General features: G+C 42.7%; 1 protein-coding gene across 1 annotated transcript in view; it reads right to left on the reverse strand.

Annotated features, from left to right (window-relative positions):
* Window positions 1-15,777, reverse strand: part of efnb3b (ephrin-B3b) — a 90,780-nt gene extending 75,003 nt beyond the window's left edge. The window contains 1 exon segment of the mRNA XM_020491470.2: window positions 14,555-15,777. Coding sequence (XP_020347059.1) covers window positions 14,555-14,703 — 149 coding nt within the window. The 5' untranslated portion in view covers window positions 14,704-15,777.
* Window positions 15,778-18,441: the final 2,664 nt, after the last annotated feature.

Consider the following 18,441-nt stretch of genomic DNA (forward strand, 5'->3'; position numbering starts at 1 on the left):
GCAAGAGGACAAGTACATTAGAGTGTCTAGTTCGAGAAACAGACGCCTCACAAGTCCTCAACTGGCAGCTTCATTAAATAATACCCAATACAAATCTCTGGCAAACTGTGAGTAGCATGTTTTTGTTACTTGAATAGTTGTATAGTTTAGGTCAGAAACTGTGCAAAATGTTTGCAATGCCCTATGGGATTTTACATTTACATGTTAGTATTGCTAACCTTTGCATTACAGAGTATCAGTGGGGTTTGTAAACAGCGCCCCTTGTGTTCAGGTCGGATATGACCAAATATCCCGGTATTACACAAGGTCGGAATGAAGAGATGACAATCTGGATACTTCCCAAGCCTACTCCCTGCCTGCCCTGTCTGTCCGCCATCCCTGCCCTCTCTGACTGGCTGCCGCCTTACTGGTTTCCCTCTCAGTGAGCCGGCTGTGTGGTGCAGTGGCCAGCCTGTTCTTTTTTTTGCCACATCAGCTGAAAGCTCTTTTCACAGCTCCTGTTGCTCTCAGCTCGTAAACTCTCTCTCTCACACAGAACTTGGCTTTTTTTAAACCGCACGGCAGTTAGAGGAGCAAAATGAAAAGGGCCTGCTGCTAGAGCTATTTTAACATGCCGCTTGGAGACTAGCAGATCCCCATACACTCTCTCGCTCTCCCCTATTCTGCCCGCTTTCTTTCTCTCCTCACTTTTCTTCATTTTCTCCCTCTCACTCACTCCCTCTCTCACATCGAGTCCTCCCCCTCTCGTCCCATCTCCCTCCCCGTACAGTGCACTCCAAAACCCCTACTCTGGTCTTTTTTTATAACCCTGAAACTTACAGTAGATATTCTCTAATCATTTTGCCTAAGGATCTGTCTAACTAAGCTTACTGCTTTTCACATACACTCTTATCCACACAACAGAAAATACCCTTAATGGAAAATACATCATTCATGTACAGTACAGGGAAACCTAAGGGTGGATTTATGGTTGGAACTAGGTTTGATTCTACCAATTTTAAATAAGCGCTAACAAATAACTGTTTTCATAAGACCTATAGTAACTTTTTTTCTCCTCCTCTTCTTCATTCCTCCTCTCCCTCCCCCTCCCAAATAGATTTCAAACATTTTCGGAGACCCTGCTGTGTTCCGTTTTTTTTTTGTACTTGCAACGCTTAGCCTAGTTAACCAGCCTTTTATCCCGCGCCAATTAGCAGACGATTAATTAATTATTGAGAATCTGGAAGGGGGATTAATTTTTAATGTGTGTTTGAGAGGGAATCGTTGTAGTACAAGTCACCGCGAGCAGTTTAGTGGAGACGCCCACTCACACCGGTGTTTACCATCATATACCACAGTAGAGAGAGAGAGGGAGGTAAGAGAGGTAGAGAGAGAGAGAGGACCAATTAAGGCTGATCGAACAGCCCCAAACCCTTTAACAACTCCCAATCCGATTGTACACACTGGAGCATCCCAAAAAACCAGCATAAGCTAAAATCACATCACATCTAATAAAGCCATTTATCTTGTATCGCGTGTATGTTGGTGTGTGTGCAGAGACCCAGCCAATGTTACCCAACACCATCTACCTGATGTGTTTTCGTGTTGTAACAGCATTAGTGACCAGCGCTCCTTCCTCTTCCCCTCCTAACAGAGAGTAATAACAGATTCGATCTTTCATTAGCCCAGTGTGTAGTTGATAATGGGAGATGCTGGGATAAGGATGAAGGATGTGTGTGTGTTCTAGGATAAGGGTAATGTATAGTGCCGTCAGAAAGTATTCACACCTAATTTAAAATGAATGCAATTGAGATTTTGTGTCACGGGCCAACACACAATACCCCTTAATATCAAAGTGGAATTATGTTTTTACAAATTAATAAAAAATGAAAAGCTGAAATGTCTTGAGTCAATAAGTATTCAACCCCTTTGTTATGGCAAGCTTAAATAAGTTCAGGAGTAAACATTTGCTTAACAAGTCACATAATAAGTTGCATGGACTCTGTGTGCAAAAATAGTGTTTAACATGATTTTTTTAATGACCTCCTCATCTCTGTACCCCACACATACAATTATCTATAAGGTCTTTTAGTCGAGTAGTGACTTTCAAACACAGATTCAACCACAAAGACCAGAGAGGTTTTCCAATGCCTCGCAAAGAAGGGCACCTATTGGTAGATGGGTAAAACATAAAAAAGCAGACATTGAATATCCATTTCAGCATAGTGAAGTTATTAATTAACTTTTTACAATGGGTGGGTCTAATCCTGAATGCTGATTGGTTAAACGCGCATTACAGCCGGTGTCTATTCCACAAGTTACCACCAGCTAAATCTATGACGTTAAAATGGCTATTAACTCTGTTCCACCTGACTACGCAATCCACTGTCTCATCAGCCCTGACAGGGAAGTTATAAACTTGATCTCCACTATAAAAATCATCAAGAAATTCTCACATTTCTTTTAGACTAACATTTAGTTTTCAACAGCGGAGATTTGTATAAACCTTGCTGTCTGTCTCGCTGACATTTGCAACACTGTTTCAATATTCAAATTCGATCTCCAGCTGTCCCATAGTAATGAATGTTTAGGGGTCGGGAGTCAGGATGAGACAGACAGGCAGCGTTTCTCAGCCAGTCGAAATCATGAATCCTTTTTATGGATATATACAAAGAAATGTCAATTGAAAAAAGGTCAAACGAATCAACGTGCAGCTAGTTTGCAGTCTTTCCAGCTTGATTGTGTTAGCTGTGTTGTTGGCTCTGAACTACAGTGTCCTGACGAGAGAGCACATTTTCTATGCCAGATAAAATATTAAAAAAATCGCAGCTCATTGTTATGGAAGTATGCAAATAAATGTCACTAGAAAACAGCTTCAACAAACGCAGCTACTGTTGTTGTTTTGTCTGCACGGTTTGACGTGACTGTAAGTTAGCAGTAGTTGGCTAGCTAGCAAACAAAGGATAAGAACATTGCCAGCCAGTGTTAATATGTTGGTAACCCATTGTATAAAAGTGATATTGCCCCCGAAGCCAGTGTTTGGAGGATATATTGGCACGGCTTGACTTCGTCTCGGGCCTAACAACACCCGTGCCAATATATCCTCCTAACACCGGCTTCTCTGGCATTATCACTTAATTGGATGGTGTATCAATACACCCAGTCACTACAAAGATAGTTAGGAAGGACGCCTCTCAGTTGCCATAGAGGAAGGAAACCGCTCAGGGATTTCATCATGAGGCCAAAGGTGACTTTAAAACAGTTAAGAGTTTAATGGCTGAAAAAACTGAGGATGGATCAAGGACAATGTAGTTACTCCACAATACTAACCTAAATTAGCAAGTGAAAAGAAGGAAGCCTGTACAGAATAAAAATATTCCAAAACATGCATCTTGTTTGCAATTACTGCAAAAAATGTGGCAAAGAAATGAACGCTTTATATTCAGGATATAAAGTTATGTTTGGGGAATATCCAACACATCACTCGTACTACTCATATGTTAGCATGGTGGTGGCTGCACCATGTTATGGGTATGTTTATCATCGGCAAGGGAGTTTTTGGGGATAAAAATAAATGGAATAGAGCTAAGCACAGGGAAAATCCTAGAGGAAAACCTGTTCCAGTCTGCTTTCCAACAGACGCTAGGAGACATTAATTTTTCAGCAAGACAACAACCTAAAACACAAGGCCAAATATACAACATAGAATTTCTGAGTGGCCTAGTTACAGATCTTCAAGCCGATTTTATGTAAAAACTATGTCAAGACTTGAAAATGGCTGTCTAGCAATGTTCAATGAGCTTGAAGAATTTAAAAAAAGAATCATGTGTAAATATTGTACAATCGAGGTGTGCAAAGCTCTTAGCACTAGAACCGCCAATCTGTCTAGCAAAATGGCTATCTATCAATGATCAACAACCAACTTGACCAAGGTTGAATAATAAAAAATTAAATAATATATCTGCTGGCAGCAATTCTGGGGTTCAAGCTGTGGGGCCACTGTTCCACCATCAGGACAAATAGGACACAACATCCTGCCATGAGATACTTCTGTACTCTTTACCACACTTGCCAAATATCGCAACATAAAATGTAACAGATCATGCAATATGCACATTTTGGACGATTTGTAATGATGTTGTCTTCTCCAGAACCGCTAGTCCGATCGGCACAAACTTTGGTGTATAGCGTCTATGGATGTACATCTTCAAGTCGTACTCAAACAATATGGCCGCAATAAGCCAATGATCTTGCATGAAAGATTTTGTCCTACAGCATCCGCCATGTGGCCAAACTGAACCATACTTTACAGATTAGCTACACTCATATCCCTTACCATTATTAGATCAAAATATATAAAACATGTGACCGTTATAGCACTACAATGTGGTTGATCTGAATGTGCCTGCATATGTTGAGTCTTGACAGTGTTTGGAACACGCGTGCCACGTTTATTTACTGTACGAATATCCGTGTCTGATTTATATGCATTCATGTGCCAGACCACACCCACGTGAATGTTTATTGTCAGTAGCGGCCATGTTGTTTGACATACTACTCTGGGAAATCTTGCATTGAGAGAGGCCTTAGTCCGTAGATGCCATTTATCAAGGTTTATTTAGATCAGCTCAGTTCCGGATGAGATGTAGGTTAAGTGTTTGTCACAAAACATTCTTAAATGGTAGAATAGCCATCATGGCGAACCTTATGACTGATATCCCTTATCATTTGTGCCAAATGTCATCACTCTGAGTCAAACAGATCAAGAGAGATAAACATGTGCCTGTTATGGCACCGCCGTGTGGTCCATCTGAATATGCTCACATATGTTGAGCGAGTGTTTGGAACATGTGTACCAAGTTTGGTTACAACGCGAATATCTCTGTCTGATTTATATGCATTAATGAACCAGACCACAGCCACATGAATGTTTACTGGTAAGTTGGTATGTTGTTTGACGTCCTGTATTAGTCTGGAAAGTATTGCGTTTAGAGACCTTGGTCCATAGATTCCATATATCAAGGTTCATCCAGACCGGCCCAGTCGTTCCGGAAAAATATCATTTAAAGGTTTTTCACAAAATTCTAAAATGGCCGAAAATCCATCGCGGACCTTATGGGTCTTTGAGGCAAATTCGTTCCTTGTGAGAGGAGGGTCCTACACTACGAATTTCAGGACTCTATGTCAGATGGGGTGAGGGGCATGACCCTTCAAAGTTTGCTATGTCAATCACCTGTTGTAGAGCCACTTTGCGGCCAATTGGCATGGCATTGCATAAGGTGTGGGCGATGAGCCGTTAACATCATGTGAAGTGGCACCCTCCTCGGCCATACCATCTCACGGGAATTTGCATGTTAATCTTCCTAGCTAGAAGAACCGGTATAATAAGAATCCTAATAGTGAACCAGAAGAAACACAACCGGGTTTCACCACAATCGCTACTTGAAGCCCTAATAATGTACAAACGCTGTACAACACACTCTACAGGACCAAAAGTATGTGGACAACGGCTCATTGAACATCTCATTCCAAAATCAAGGGCATTAATATGGAGTTGGTTCCCCTTTTGCTGATATAACAGCCTCCACTCTTCTGGGAAGGCTTTCAACTACATGTTGGAACATTGCTGCGGGGTCTGCGGTCACCCCTTCAAATGAGTGGATTCAGCTACTTCAGCCACACCCGTTGCTGACAGGTGTATAAAATCTAGCACACAGTAATAGATTCTCCATAGACAAACATTGGCAGTAGAATGGCCTTACTGAACAGCTCAGTGACTTTCAACGTGGCACCATTATAGGATTCCACCATTCCAACAAGTCAGTTTGTCCAATTTCTGCCCTGCTACAGCTGTCCAGGTCGACTGTAAGTGCTGTTATTGTGAAGGAGAAACACCTACGAGCAACAACGGCTCAGCCGCAAAGTGGTAGGCCACACAAGATCTCAGAACAGGACTGCCAAGTGCTGAAGCGCGTCAAAATTCTCTGTCCTCAGCTTCTACACTCACTACCGAATCCCAAACTATCTCTGGAAGCAACGTCAGCACAATAACTGTTCGTCGGGAGCTTCATGAAATAGGTTTCCATGGCCGAGGAGCCACACACAAGCCTAAGATCACCATGCGCAATGCCAAGCAAACGCGTTCTCTGGAGTGACGAATCCCGCTTCACCGTCTGGTTGTCCGACAGACGAATTTGGGTTTGGCGGATGCCAGGAGAACGCTACCTGCCCCAATGCATAGTGCCAACTGTAAAGTTTGATTGACGATGAATGATGATATGGGGCTGTTTTTCATGGTTCGAGGCCCTTTAGTTCCAGTGAAGGGAAATCTTAACGCTACAGAATACAACGACGTTCTAGACAATTCCGTGCTTCCAACTTTTGGCAACAGTTTGGGGAAGGCCCTTTCCTGTTTCAGCATGACAAAATCCCTGTGCACAAAGCGATGTAGCGTCAGTGTGCAAAGCTCTTAGACTTGTCCAGAAAGACTCACAGCTGTATTCACTGCCAAAGAGGATTTGTAAATGTATTGACACAGGGGTGCTACAATTTCTAAAAACATGATTTTCACTTTGTCATTATGGGGTGTTGTGTGTAGATGGGTGAGAAATAAATATATATGGAGTAAGTCGAGGGGTACGAATACTTTCTGAAGGCCCTGTATGTCTCGGGGAGATTCTCCCAAGGCGATTGTTCTGGTTCAATTCCTGTTAATTTAAGTATAACGTGTATTGGCACTTGTCTTAACTCATATCGATTCCACCCTTACTCCTCCCAGACTTCACCATCTCCCTCCTTCACTATCTCCCACTCTACCCCACCTGACTTTTTTTCTCCCCATCTCTCCAACCCCTCTTCCCCTTCCCTCACTCTCGCTCCCTTCCTCCTTTTTTCACATACATTCCCTTATGTTCCAGCCATTCCACCCCTTTTAATAAATCCAGCCTTACCTCACTCTCCTCTCTACAACCCCCCCCCCCCCCCATCTGTCTCTCCTCCCTCCTTTCTCTATCCTACCTTTAGTCACAGTGTTCCCTGCGGTGTAGCTGTATACTCAGCGTCTGAATGGGACACGTTTTTAATTTGCCACGTCTGGGAGGACTGGCAGAAAGAGAGGGCCGGTGGAAAATGACAGGAAGAGATGGAGCAGCTCCGTAACCAGGTCCAGAGTTTTAGTGAGGTCCGGCCACCGGACCGGCCAACTCTAAGTTAGAATAGTAGAAAGTTGTAAGTTGAGATCCAACAGTAAGTTGAGATCCCAACTGAGTTTCCAAATTTAATGAAAATAACAATATAAACAATTTCCCCCAAAAATACAGAGGTCTGCACCTCAGTGTCCCCATATGCAGTTATGGCGGGTAGGAGGGAGAGAGATAAGAGAGGAATGGACTAAAGGATGGAAATAGACATGCGCATAAAACACACAGAGAATCTCACTGCCAAAACTGTTCTGCCTGCGGCTATGGAATCCTGACCTGTTCACCGGACGTGCTACCTGTCCCAGACCTATTATTTGACCATGCTGGTCATTTATGAACATTTGAACATCTTGGCCATGTTCTGTTATAATCTCCACCCGGCACAGCCAGAAGAGGACTGGCCACCCCTCATAGCCTGGTTCCTCTCTAGGTTTCTTCCTAGGTTTTGGCCTTTCTAGGGAGTTTTTCCTAGCCAACGTACTTCAACACCTGCATTGCTTGCTGTTTGGGGTTCTAGACTGGGTTTCTGTACAGCACTTTGAGATATCAGCTGATGTACGAAGGGCTATATAAATACATTTGATTTGATTTGAAAACAGTCTTAGGAATTTTTTTTTGCTTTCAGGAACCTAAAAGGGTTTCCTCGGCTGTCCCCATAGTAGAACCCTTTTTGGTTCCAGGTAAAACCCCTTTTGGGTCTCTCTGTAGAAAGGGTTCTAAATGGAACCAAAAAGGGTTCTCCTAAGGGGACTTTTTTTTCTAAGAGTGTAGTCTGCCGATATGTACTTACCACAGTGGGAGGCCGTTCCTTCTCTTGCTAGAACAAAAGCGCTACCTGTTGAGTGCCGACCCGGTGGTGACAAACCTGACGTTTCTACTTGTAGAATTGCAATGCTCATCAGTGGCCAACAACTTGGCTTTGAGCCAATCAGAGAGCACGATCCCCCGTGTGGGGAGCCAAAAGGAGTTGTGTTTTTTTCCCCCACGGGGGACCAGTATGAAAAGCCTGTCAGGCTGTATCACCGCCTGGTACGGCAACTGCACTGCCCGCAACCAGAGGGCTCTCCAGAGGGTGCTCCGGTCTCCCAACGCATCACGGGGGCAAGCTACCTGCCCTCCAGGACATCTACAGCACCCAATGTCAAAGGAAGGTCAAAAACTACCTGAGCCACCGCCTGTTCGCCCCGCTATCATCCAGAACAGTACAGGTGCATCAAAGCTGGGACCGAGATACTGAAAAACAGCTTCTATCTTCTCAAGGCCATCAGTCTGTTAAATAGCCATCACTTGCAGATTATAGGGAAGCAGCCTCCAAACATAGACTTGAAATCACTGGCCACTTTAATAATGTTTACATATTTTGCATTACTCGTCTGTATTCTATCCTATTCAACTGTATCTTAGTCTATGCCGTTGCTCGTCCAAATATCTATACAGTTGAAGTCGGAAGTTTACATACACTGAGGTTGGAGTCATTAAAACTTGTTCTTCAACCACTCCACAAATGTCTTGTTAACAAACTATAGGTTTTGTCAAGTCGGTTAGGACATCTACTTTGTGCACGACACAAGTCATTTTTCCAATAATTGTTACAGACAGATTATTTCACTTATCATTCACTGGATCACAATTCCAGTGGGTCAGAAGTTTACATACATTAAGTGGACTGTGCCTTTAAACAGCTTGGAAAATTCCAGAAAATTATGTCATGGCATTAGAAGCTTCTGACAGAATAATTGACATAATTTGAGTCAATTGGAGGTGTACCTGTGGATGTATTTCAAAGCCTAACTTCAAACTCAGTGCCTCTTTGCTTGACATCATGGGAAAATCAAAGTAAATCAGCCAAGACCTAAAAAAAACACTGTAGACCTCAAGTCTGGTTCATCCTTGGGAGCAATTTCCAAATGCCTGAAGGTACCACGTTCATCTGTACAAACAATAGTACGCAAGTATAAACACCATGGGACCACGCAGCCGTCATACCGCTCAGGAAGGAGACGCATTCTGTCTCCTAGAGATTAACGTATTAAAGTGCAAATCAATCCCAGAACAACAGCAAAAGACCTTGTGAAGATGCTGGAGGAAATAGGTACAAAAGTATCTATATCTACAGTAAAACAAGTCCTATATTGACGTAACCTGAAAGGCTGCTCTGCAAGGAAGAAGCCACTGCTCCAAAACCGCCATAAAAAAGCCAGACTACGGTTTGCAACTGCACATGGGGACAAAGATCGTACTTTTGGAGAAATGTCCTCTGGTCTGACGAAACAAAAATAGAACTGTTTGGCCATACTGACCATCGTTATGTTGAGGATAAAGGGGGATGCCTGCAACCCGAAGAACACCATCCCAACCGTGAAGCACGGGGATGGCAGCATCATGTTGTGGGGGTGCTTTGCTGCAGGAGGGACTGGTGAACTTCACTAAATAGATGGCATCATGAGGTAGGGAAATTATGTGGATATATTGAAGCAACATCAGTCAGGAAGTTAAAGCTTGGTCGCAAATGGGTCTTCCAAATGGACAATGACCCCAAGCATACTTCCAAAGTTGTGGCAAAATGGCCTAAGGACAACAAAGTCAAGGTATTGGAGTGGCCATCACAAAGCCCTGACCTCAAACCTATAGAAAATTTGTGGGCAGAACTGTTAAAGTGTGTGTGAGCAAGGAGGCCTACAAAACTGACTCAGTTACACCGGCTCTGTCAGGAGGAATGGGGCAAAATTCACCCAACTTATTATGGGAAGCTTGTGGAAGGCTATCCAAAATGTTTTACCCAAGTTAAACAATTTAAAGGCAATGCTACCAAATACTAATTGAGTGTATGTAAACTTCTGACCCACTGGGAATGTGATGAAAGAAATAAAAGCTTAAATAAATAATTCTCTCTACTATTATTCTGACATTTCACATTCTTAAAATAAAGTGGTGATCCTACCTGACCTAAGACAGGACATGTTTTACTAGGATTAAATGTCAGGTATTGTGAAAAACAGATTTAAAAAAAATGGTATTTGGCTAAGGTGTATGTAAACTTCAGACTTCAACTCTATATTCCTTTACTTTGATTGTGCCTATTGTTAGATATTACATGTTAGATATTACTGCACTGTTGTAGCTAGAAACACAAGCATTTCGCTATATAAGATCTGCTCAACATGTGGATGTGACAAATTTGATTTGAAAATGTATGCACTCACTAGTGTGAGTTGCTCTGGATAAGAGTGTTTGCTAAATGACTAAAATGTATTCACATGACTTTTCAAACATATTTCATTTGATGACTTTATCATTTAATTCCAAGTCATCTCATCTCTATAGAGCTGCTGCCTATGCGGTCTGACAAAATTACTATTTTAGTATTTCTTCAGAGTAAATAAGGCATAGTGTTATGACTGCTGAATACCAACTATCAATCACTTAGATCATGTATTTTCAGGTTGAGATACCTTGTGAAGCAACTTCTCTCTATCCCTCTACATTCTTCTGTCTCTCTTACGTAGCAGGCGTAAAAGAAACACACAGACCAGACAAGTAGGCACGCAATGGACTACGGTCATTGTAGTTAATTACCACATTTTCTGCGCTAAACTATGTAGAATATTGGTGTGTTGGAAAGGACAATTACATCGCACAGTTCGGGCTTGATCCGATTTATCTCTAGAGAAATGTGCAATGTTCACATTGAGCCCACAGAAAGAAAAAAAACTAAATGGAATTCAAATAATTGAACCGACGTTGGTCAATGAGTTGTTTAAAAAACTGAAAATAACCAACACTTGTTAAACCCTCAGCACTACTGTTAGCTGAACATCTTTGCCCCTCCCCCTCTGAGGCATAAGCTACTGTATTTTTTAAAAATATATATTTTTATTTAACCTTTATTTAACTAGGCAAGTCAGTTAAAAACAAATTCTTAACAATGACGGCCTACCCTGGCCAAACGTGAACTACGCTGGGCCAATTGTGCGCAGCCCTATGGGACTCCCAATCACAGCCGGATGTGATGCAGCTTGATTTAAACCAGGTACTGCAGTGACACCTCTTGCACTGAGATGCAGTGTCTTAGACCACCACACCCCTCGGGAGCCCTGTAGTCTACTGACATTACAAGCATGAATCAGAAATGAGAGAGAGAGAGATTTTATAAGAATGGATTAACGTTTCAATGCTAGTTAAAGTTGTCATGCTTCACATTGGATTTATTAACTACAAAAAAGGCAAGCCGTGTTATTTGAATTCTGGTGCAGGTCTGCACACAAGCTTGTTAGCTAGCTAGCTGTGGTTCAACGTTAAGACAACTCTCAGAAGTTCAAGCACATTCAAAGTTCCATCATAGAAGCCGCTCTTCCGAGCTATAATTCAGATAAGGCGTGTCATAACAAGATGTCCAGCGCTTCAAGCCAAGTCTCCTCTACCGCCTCCACACTCTCCCCACCAGCAAAATGTCAGTCGCATCTCGCGCCCTACACTTGTCTGTCCAATCAATGCATGTAAACAACTATAGCTGGCCCTCTCCATAGCTAGCTTCTCTAACCGCACTGATTGGTGAAGTCATTTAATGTCGAGCTAAATGTAAAAATATATATATATTTCAGAGGTTTAAAAAGGAACAATAAACCCTTACTTTTTAGGGGGTTTGAACGGCTTCAGAACTAATATTTTGTTGATCAGAACAGAACGGAAAGAAAATAATAATGGTTCTATTCAGAACAAAACAATTGCAAAATATTTTTTGTTCCAACCCCTGCCTTAAACTAAGAAACACACAAGGACATGTATTGCCCAAACAACACTACTGCCATCTTCTGATTAGGAGTATTTTCATTTAACAAGGCTGAGTGGCTCACGACTTCAAGGTCTTTGCTGTGTGAACACAAAAGAAATGGACTGTCAACACTGATTCAGATGTGCTAAGTACTGTCAGCAGTACGTTTGACAATCATATCGGCGTGTCTGAGCTATTAAAGAAAGAAAAAGAGGCATAAAATGAGAGAGAACGAGAGCGATAGGTACAATGGGAGAACGAACGAGGCAACAGAAAAATGTGACTTGAAGAAGACACTGACAAGCGGAGAGAGGGAGAGAAGGGCAGAGGGCGAGGAAGGACAAGGTGCAGTTGGACACCCTAAACTACAGTTGCCAGTGCATTTGCTCCAAACCCAAAATGTGAACCATGCATGCACTTCAGCATGAATTTACTGATTTGTCCTGGCTTTAGATACCAGAGCGTGATCATTTTGACAGAATACAAGAAATATAGTGTGCGTGTGCGTATGTGTGTGGGGGGATGATTATTTCCGTAGACACTTGTTAACTTGTAACAACTTGTGTAAATCACATTGTATTAACCATGTAAGAACACGCCTTCCATGATTTAACTGAGGAAAATTACAAGGCAATAATTGTGTGCGGAAACTTTGTGTCTACTTCGCCTAAGATTGTCTCTTTCCATGACCTGAGTGGGCACAGGGAAAATGTTAAAGTGTGAAACAGTAACTAGTGTGAAGTAGCTAGTGTGAAAGTCACCGCGGTTATCAATTAGCTCTAGTCCGAGGCATAGGACTTACTTACCTCACAAATGGAGGTAACAGAACTAACAAGTAAAGTGGCAAGTCTATTAAATTAGAATCAAATCACACGACACCCTATCAACAGAGCATACACTCCTTCAGTGAAAACTACCCTCCCGTGTCCAAGGCAGAGGCACCAATCAGATTACGACGCCCACCACTGACAAAGACCCATGTGCATCTCAAATTGCACCCTATTCCCTATACAAAGGGAATAGGGTGCCATTTGGGACGCAGTCCCTCATTAGAGGCTTATGCCAAGAGCTACAATGGCAGAGCCGCGCAGAATTAGATCCCCCTTGTTGCAGCATCTGTCGAATTGAAGATAGGCCCCGGAGTAGCCGACGACCACATGGAGGCATTAAAAGCCTATTCGTCTTAAAACAGCCCTCGGCATCTGTAGCCCGGCCTAATAGCTGCACTGCTGCGCATAACCTACATTCCGTTCCAGACCAGCTATGGAGTCTCAAGGTTTGGAGTAGGTTACCTACCACACACAGAATCGCCACCAGGTGTCAATTCAGACGCATGGAAATTGGTGGAGGTGTGAGGAAATGGAGGTAAGGTGGTCTCGGTCGTTAGTCAGAGTGGGAAATGGGAGGTGTTTTAAATGGCATTTCTCACCTACAACGGACTTTCCTTTTTACACAGGGAAATTGCAAATGATTTGAATGTGTTATGAGCAGGCAGTCTCTTTATTGTTAATCAGTGCCAATTTGGTCTACAAGGCTACACAGTGTCTAGATTAGGCTACTAAGATTAATATTGTTTTATCACTCAGAGATCATATTAAAAACACTTCATTTTCCTCTCTGCCCATGGAAAAATGAGTAGAATTACAGCAAACTTGCTTAAAAACTGCAATATTTTCTCTATGCCCCATGGCAAAATGAGTAGAATTGAGCTCTTAAAACTGCACATGTGGTGGGTATGCAGACTGGAAGCAACTCGAGCCCCCTCATGATAAATTCAGACTTGTTGTGTCCCCTACCCCAATCAAAGTTGCCCATCCCTGAAATAGATTTAGCCACGGCCCGATTTTTTCTTAGGGGATGGTCGGGTGCAGGAACATATTTACAAATCATTTGTAAATTGACAGCAAGAACCTCAAACAGATATATTTGACTAAAACTCAAATGTTTTAACCTTGGTAACATTTGCATACATCACGGGTCTCTATTATGCGTGGAATACTTGGGAACAGATGTACAAAATTCTAATCACGTGGAGCTTATTTCCTGGTGTTTTTAAGTATTTTATATAATAAATGCAACAACAGCCAGTTGGGGAACCCTGCTACTGCCTGTAGCTTCAACTCAACCCTACCCATAAATGGTTTGCATGACAATAGCCAAACGTTTATGTAGTCCTATCTAAATTAATTACAATGTAACAACTAGATGAAAATTGTCACTTTGAACAATATTGATTTCAATGGGTGGTTGCAATTGATATGCTATATGGGAGAAACATTTGGGAATGATAAAAATGCAGGCCATTCGATAAGCATCGAAAGGAAAACGCGTTTTCTTCGAAATTTTGTCTTAAAATCCCTCAACACACACACTCAATACAAACGGGCATTTACGAGTCTGGGCCACGTAAAAGCCCACGCCGCCTTTAGCCTTGGATAACTCGACAATGGAGAGAGAGAGAGAGAGCTGAAGTCGCTATTACACACCCTCCCTCTCCAAACTTCATTGAGAGCTTTCTCCACATTATAAAGATAGGCCTATAATTATCGTTTACAAACCACTGCAAAGTAATCCCATAGGCTGCACAACTTTACTTCCGACATACCTTTTGTTCAATGAATTCCAGTAGATAGGCTCCATGTTGCTCACCGCCGTTCCCAGTAAATCCAGTAAGAATATCAGCACAAATCCCAGTTTACTCCCACTTCTCCGACACGCCATTGCAACTCCACAACCCCTATGATTTAACCCCATTTAAAAATAAATGGTATATTTTCTATGAGGATGTAGATGGGGTGCTGTCCAAACAAAGGCTATGGCCGTGTAAACTATAGGTGAGTCACTCAATGCGTGAGGAGGAAATATCGTGCCTTGGGCAACCGCATGGATATAAAACGAATAATAGAGCACACAATGTAGTAATTGACAACTACGGCAGAGAAAGTTGCTCTAGCTGTGTTCAATGTCTTGAGCACCACTCCCCTTCTTCCACAAAAAAATAACTCCCGTTGAATCGATTTCTATCCGGATTTGATAGGCGCTCGAGGAGAGCTATTTTCTGTTGCGTGTTGGTGTTTCCTATAATTGTGTTTTCCAAACAATGTTCCCTTGTTCTCTGCGCCGATTCTCTTCGGTTTCTCTCCCATTCCTTTCTACGTCTTATTTTCTTTTGAGTTTTTACTCCGATAAATAAATTGTAGTTTCAAAAGATTCGAGACATGAGCGCAAATGCTGTGTTTAAAAATAGAAGAGTCTTTCCCCCCCGGTTTAGAACAGTAGCTCCATCAGAAGGACGTGTTGATGCTCGCTGGTCGGTGGATTTGTCATTGCACGGTTTGATCCAAACTGCGCGTCCTTTCTCTTCTCTTCCAGTGAGTAAATCAATATCCTTTCCCAAACGATTTGTAAATGAGACTGGCAATTCAAACAAACGAACTCAGGTGGTGTTGACAAATCCAGCAATCAATTTATCACATAACACATCAAAACACTGGACTAGAAAGATCTCCAGCCTATTCAACTTCAGCCCTTACCAGACGAACAAGAGCAGAATAAAACTTTGAATAATAAATCGAACTTTAACTCATCTTCGTATGTTATAGACTCGCCTGTCTGATGTGGCGAGTCATTTGGAATCTGGATAGCTTCCAATGGTTTCCATTCGATATGTCCCCCGTCTCACTAGTTCAAAATCCCACTCGTTTGACTTGCCTAACGCTCGGAGCACATTGACAGACTGACTGCTTGTTTGGGAAAGGGGAGGTGTATGTTCGAATGAAAAAAATCCCCATCTTCTGACTAGCAGGCAGGCGCACTAATGGATTGGAATTCTCTTTCAGCTTTTTCTTCTTCTGGTGGAGTCGGTTTTAGCCCTCCCTCAATTTACATATAACCCCTCCTCCACCTGTGGGGTAAACTCAGGTTTAAACTCAATTCAACGGGCTTTATTGGAATGGGAAACATATGTTTACATTGACAAGGCAAATGAAATAAATAAAACAAAAAGTGAAATAATCAATCAAAAATGAACAGTAAACATTACACTCAAATTTCAGAGGAATAGACATTTCAAATGTCATATTATGGCTATGTACAGTGTTATGATAGCTGTCGATATTTTCTGTCCTTTTCAAACACGCAAAAGCGACCCACCCTCTCCCTCCCTCTACTTCATCTGTTCGCAGACTCCAACAAACAGTCGCTCATTCACACTATCATGCATGACAAATGCTGCGATTTTTTTGGGGGGTGAGAGAGTTTGTGAAAGGGCTCGAGCGCCCCCAGTGTGTATTTCTTCATGTTCACAAACGTGGTAGCCCACTTATGTGATTTTCTGAAAGAAAATGATAGGTCTCTACTCTCTCATTACTACCGTATAATAACGTTTATTTGACAATGCTGAAACGTGTATAAAGACAGAATGAATGTCATTCTAATGATGACATACATCCCAAGGCCTATAGCCCTGGCTATTACACAGACTCCCAACAAGATGGTTCTCTCTGTGCTTTGACATTGTTTGGGAAGTATAGTCTAAGCAATAACTTCCAATACCAACAGTTGAAAGAGCCGTTTGATTTGACGATGTGCAGGGCATCGCGGACGACAGGCACCTCGGTGGCCACACACTATTGCTTACAGTGGAGCCGCGCTCGCCAAGAGAACAGACGGGGCCAAATGCCATCTGACTGTCAAGTAGAGACCAAAACCTTGCCTGCACTTCCACCCTGTGGTTAGCCATGGAAGTGCAACGTATCATCTGAACGTCTTTACTGTGTAATTACATGGTTTGATATCTTTCAAAAACGTAACCCTTGATGTCCTGGTTCTGAAATGATTTCGTAATATATTTTCAGTGCAGATGAAACTAAGATGATAAAATAAGACAACATATTCAACTTATAATCAGGTTTATTGCTCTACACCGTGACATGAGTTTCATTCCCTATATGGGCACATTCAAGATGATGACAGGGCAGAGGCATCTGTGAGCTCAAATGGTAGGCCTAAGTAGAATGGTAAAGTTCCTATGTGCTGATCTAAGATCAGTGTTACGCTTTACCTCAAGACCGGGAAGAATGAGCTGATCCTAGATCTGTGCATTTTCAGTACCTGCACCCTGAGCAGCCGGGAGGTGTCTGTGCATCTGCGAGGTGTCACGTGTTGATGACATCAGTCTGGATGCCCACGTCTGTGTATACGGGCTCACGGCCCAGGCGACAGAGCTTCAACAGGCAGTCAGAGTGGAGGGAGGACTCGGTCAGATCCTCAAACTGTCTGTAGCTACACTGTAACCTCTGTGAGTGAGTGAGTGAGTGAGTGAGTGAGTGAGTGAGTGAGTGAGTGAGTGAGTGAGTGAGTGAGCGGGGGGAGGGAGGGAAAGAGAAAAGAAAGAAACAGAAAGTTGAGCTTTATCCGCTGTCTCAGAGAGAGGGATGGGAGAGGGAGGGGCAGGAAGAAGGCTGCAACTCACATGGGCCTATTATGGATGGAGAGAGAGGAGTGAGAGAAAGAGAGACAAGAAAAGAAAGAAGAAGGGGCTGCAGCTAGCTCACGTGGGCCTGTGATGAATGTGTGTGCGCGCCATAGTTTAGCGGTGGTCATTTATTCATGACCTCATTAAGTGTGCTGACCTTAAACTCTGTCTCGTACTGCATCCTCTCCCCTGTGACTCTACCCAGACCCTGCTCCAGCTGCCACTGCCTAACACCACACACAGAGACAGAGACACACAGCCAAAAAACATGAGAGGGAGTGCACAGAGACAGAGACAGACGCACAGAGAGAGAGAGAGAGAGAGAGAGAGAGAGCGAGAGAGAGAGAGAGAGAGAGAGGGAGAGGGAGAGGGAGAGAGAGAGAGAGAGAGAGAGATTGCCAAAAACATGATGCAGACACACTGCAAGGCATGACATACAAGGGCATGCCCCCCCCCCCCCCCAATGACACACTGTTATACACACGGCATGAGAAACACAGGAGAGAGCGAGAAAGGGCATAGTAGGGGAGAACGGGGTAAGTTGAGCCATTTTTAGGTGGGGCTTGCAAAGCAAAAATGCGGACTAAATGGTAATCATACTTCTGCCTTTTTATTCTATTCCTCTTAAGCTGCTGTGGAAACGCTGTTCAAACTTGAAGATGTGTAGACAAGACAGGACCAGTTTGGTTACATACAACTTTTTGATATCTTTTATATATTTGTTTGTCTTTAATGGGATTTCTTCAACATTATAAGGGTCCCATTGTGATATCATGACTTCCAACATTCCATAAACTGTAAATGCAACCAATAATGCAACTTTTGACACAAATCAGCTACTTTGACCACTTTGTGTTACGCTCGTCGTTTGAATGAGGAGACCAAGGTGCAGCGGGGTAGGCAAACATCTTACGTTTATTAAAATGAACACCCGAAAAACAACTAAATACAAAACTAACGTAAAGTTCTGCAGGCTATACAGCAACTATACAAAATCAAGATCCCACAAACCTAGG

This window comes from Oncorhynchus kisutch, linkage group LG9 (assembly GCF_002021735.2).
Source record: "Oncorhynchus kisutch isolate 150728-3 linkage group LG9, Okis_V2, whole genome shotgun sequence".
In the NCBI taxonomy this organism is placed as follows: domain Eukaryota; kingdom Metazoa; phylum Chordata; class Actinopteri; order Salmoniformes; family Salmonidae; genus Oncorhynchus; species Oncorhynchus kisutch.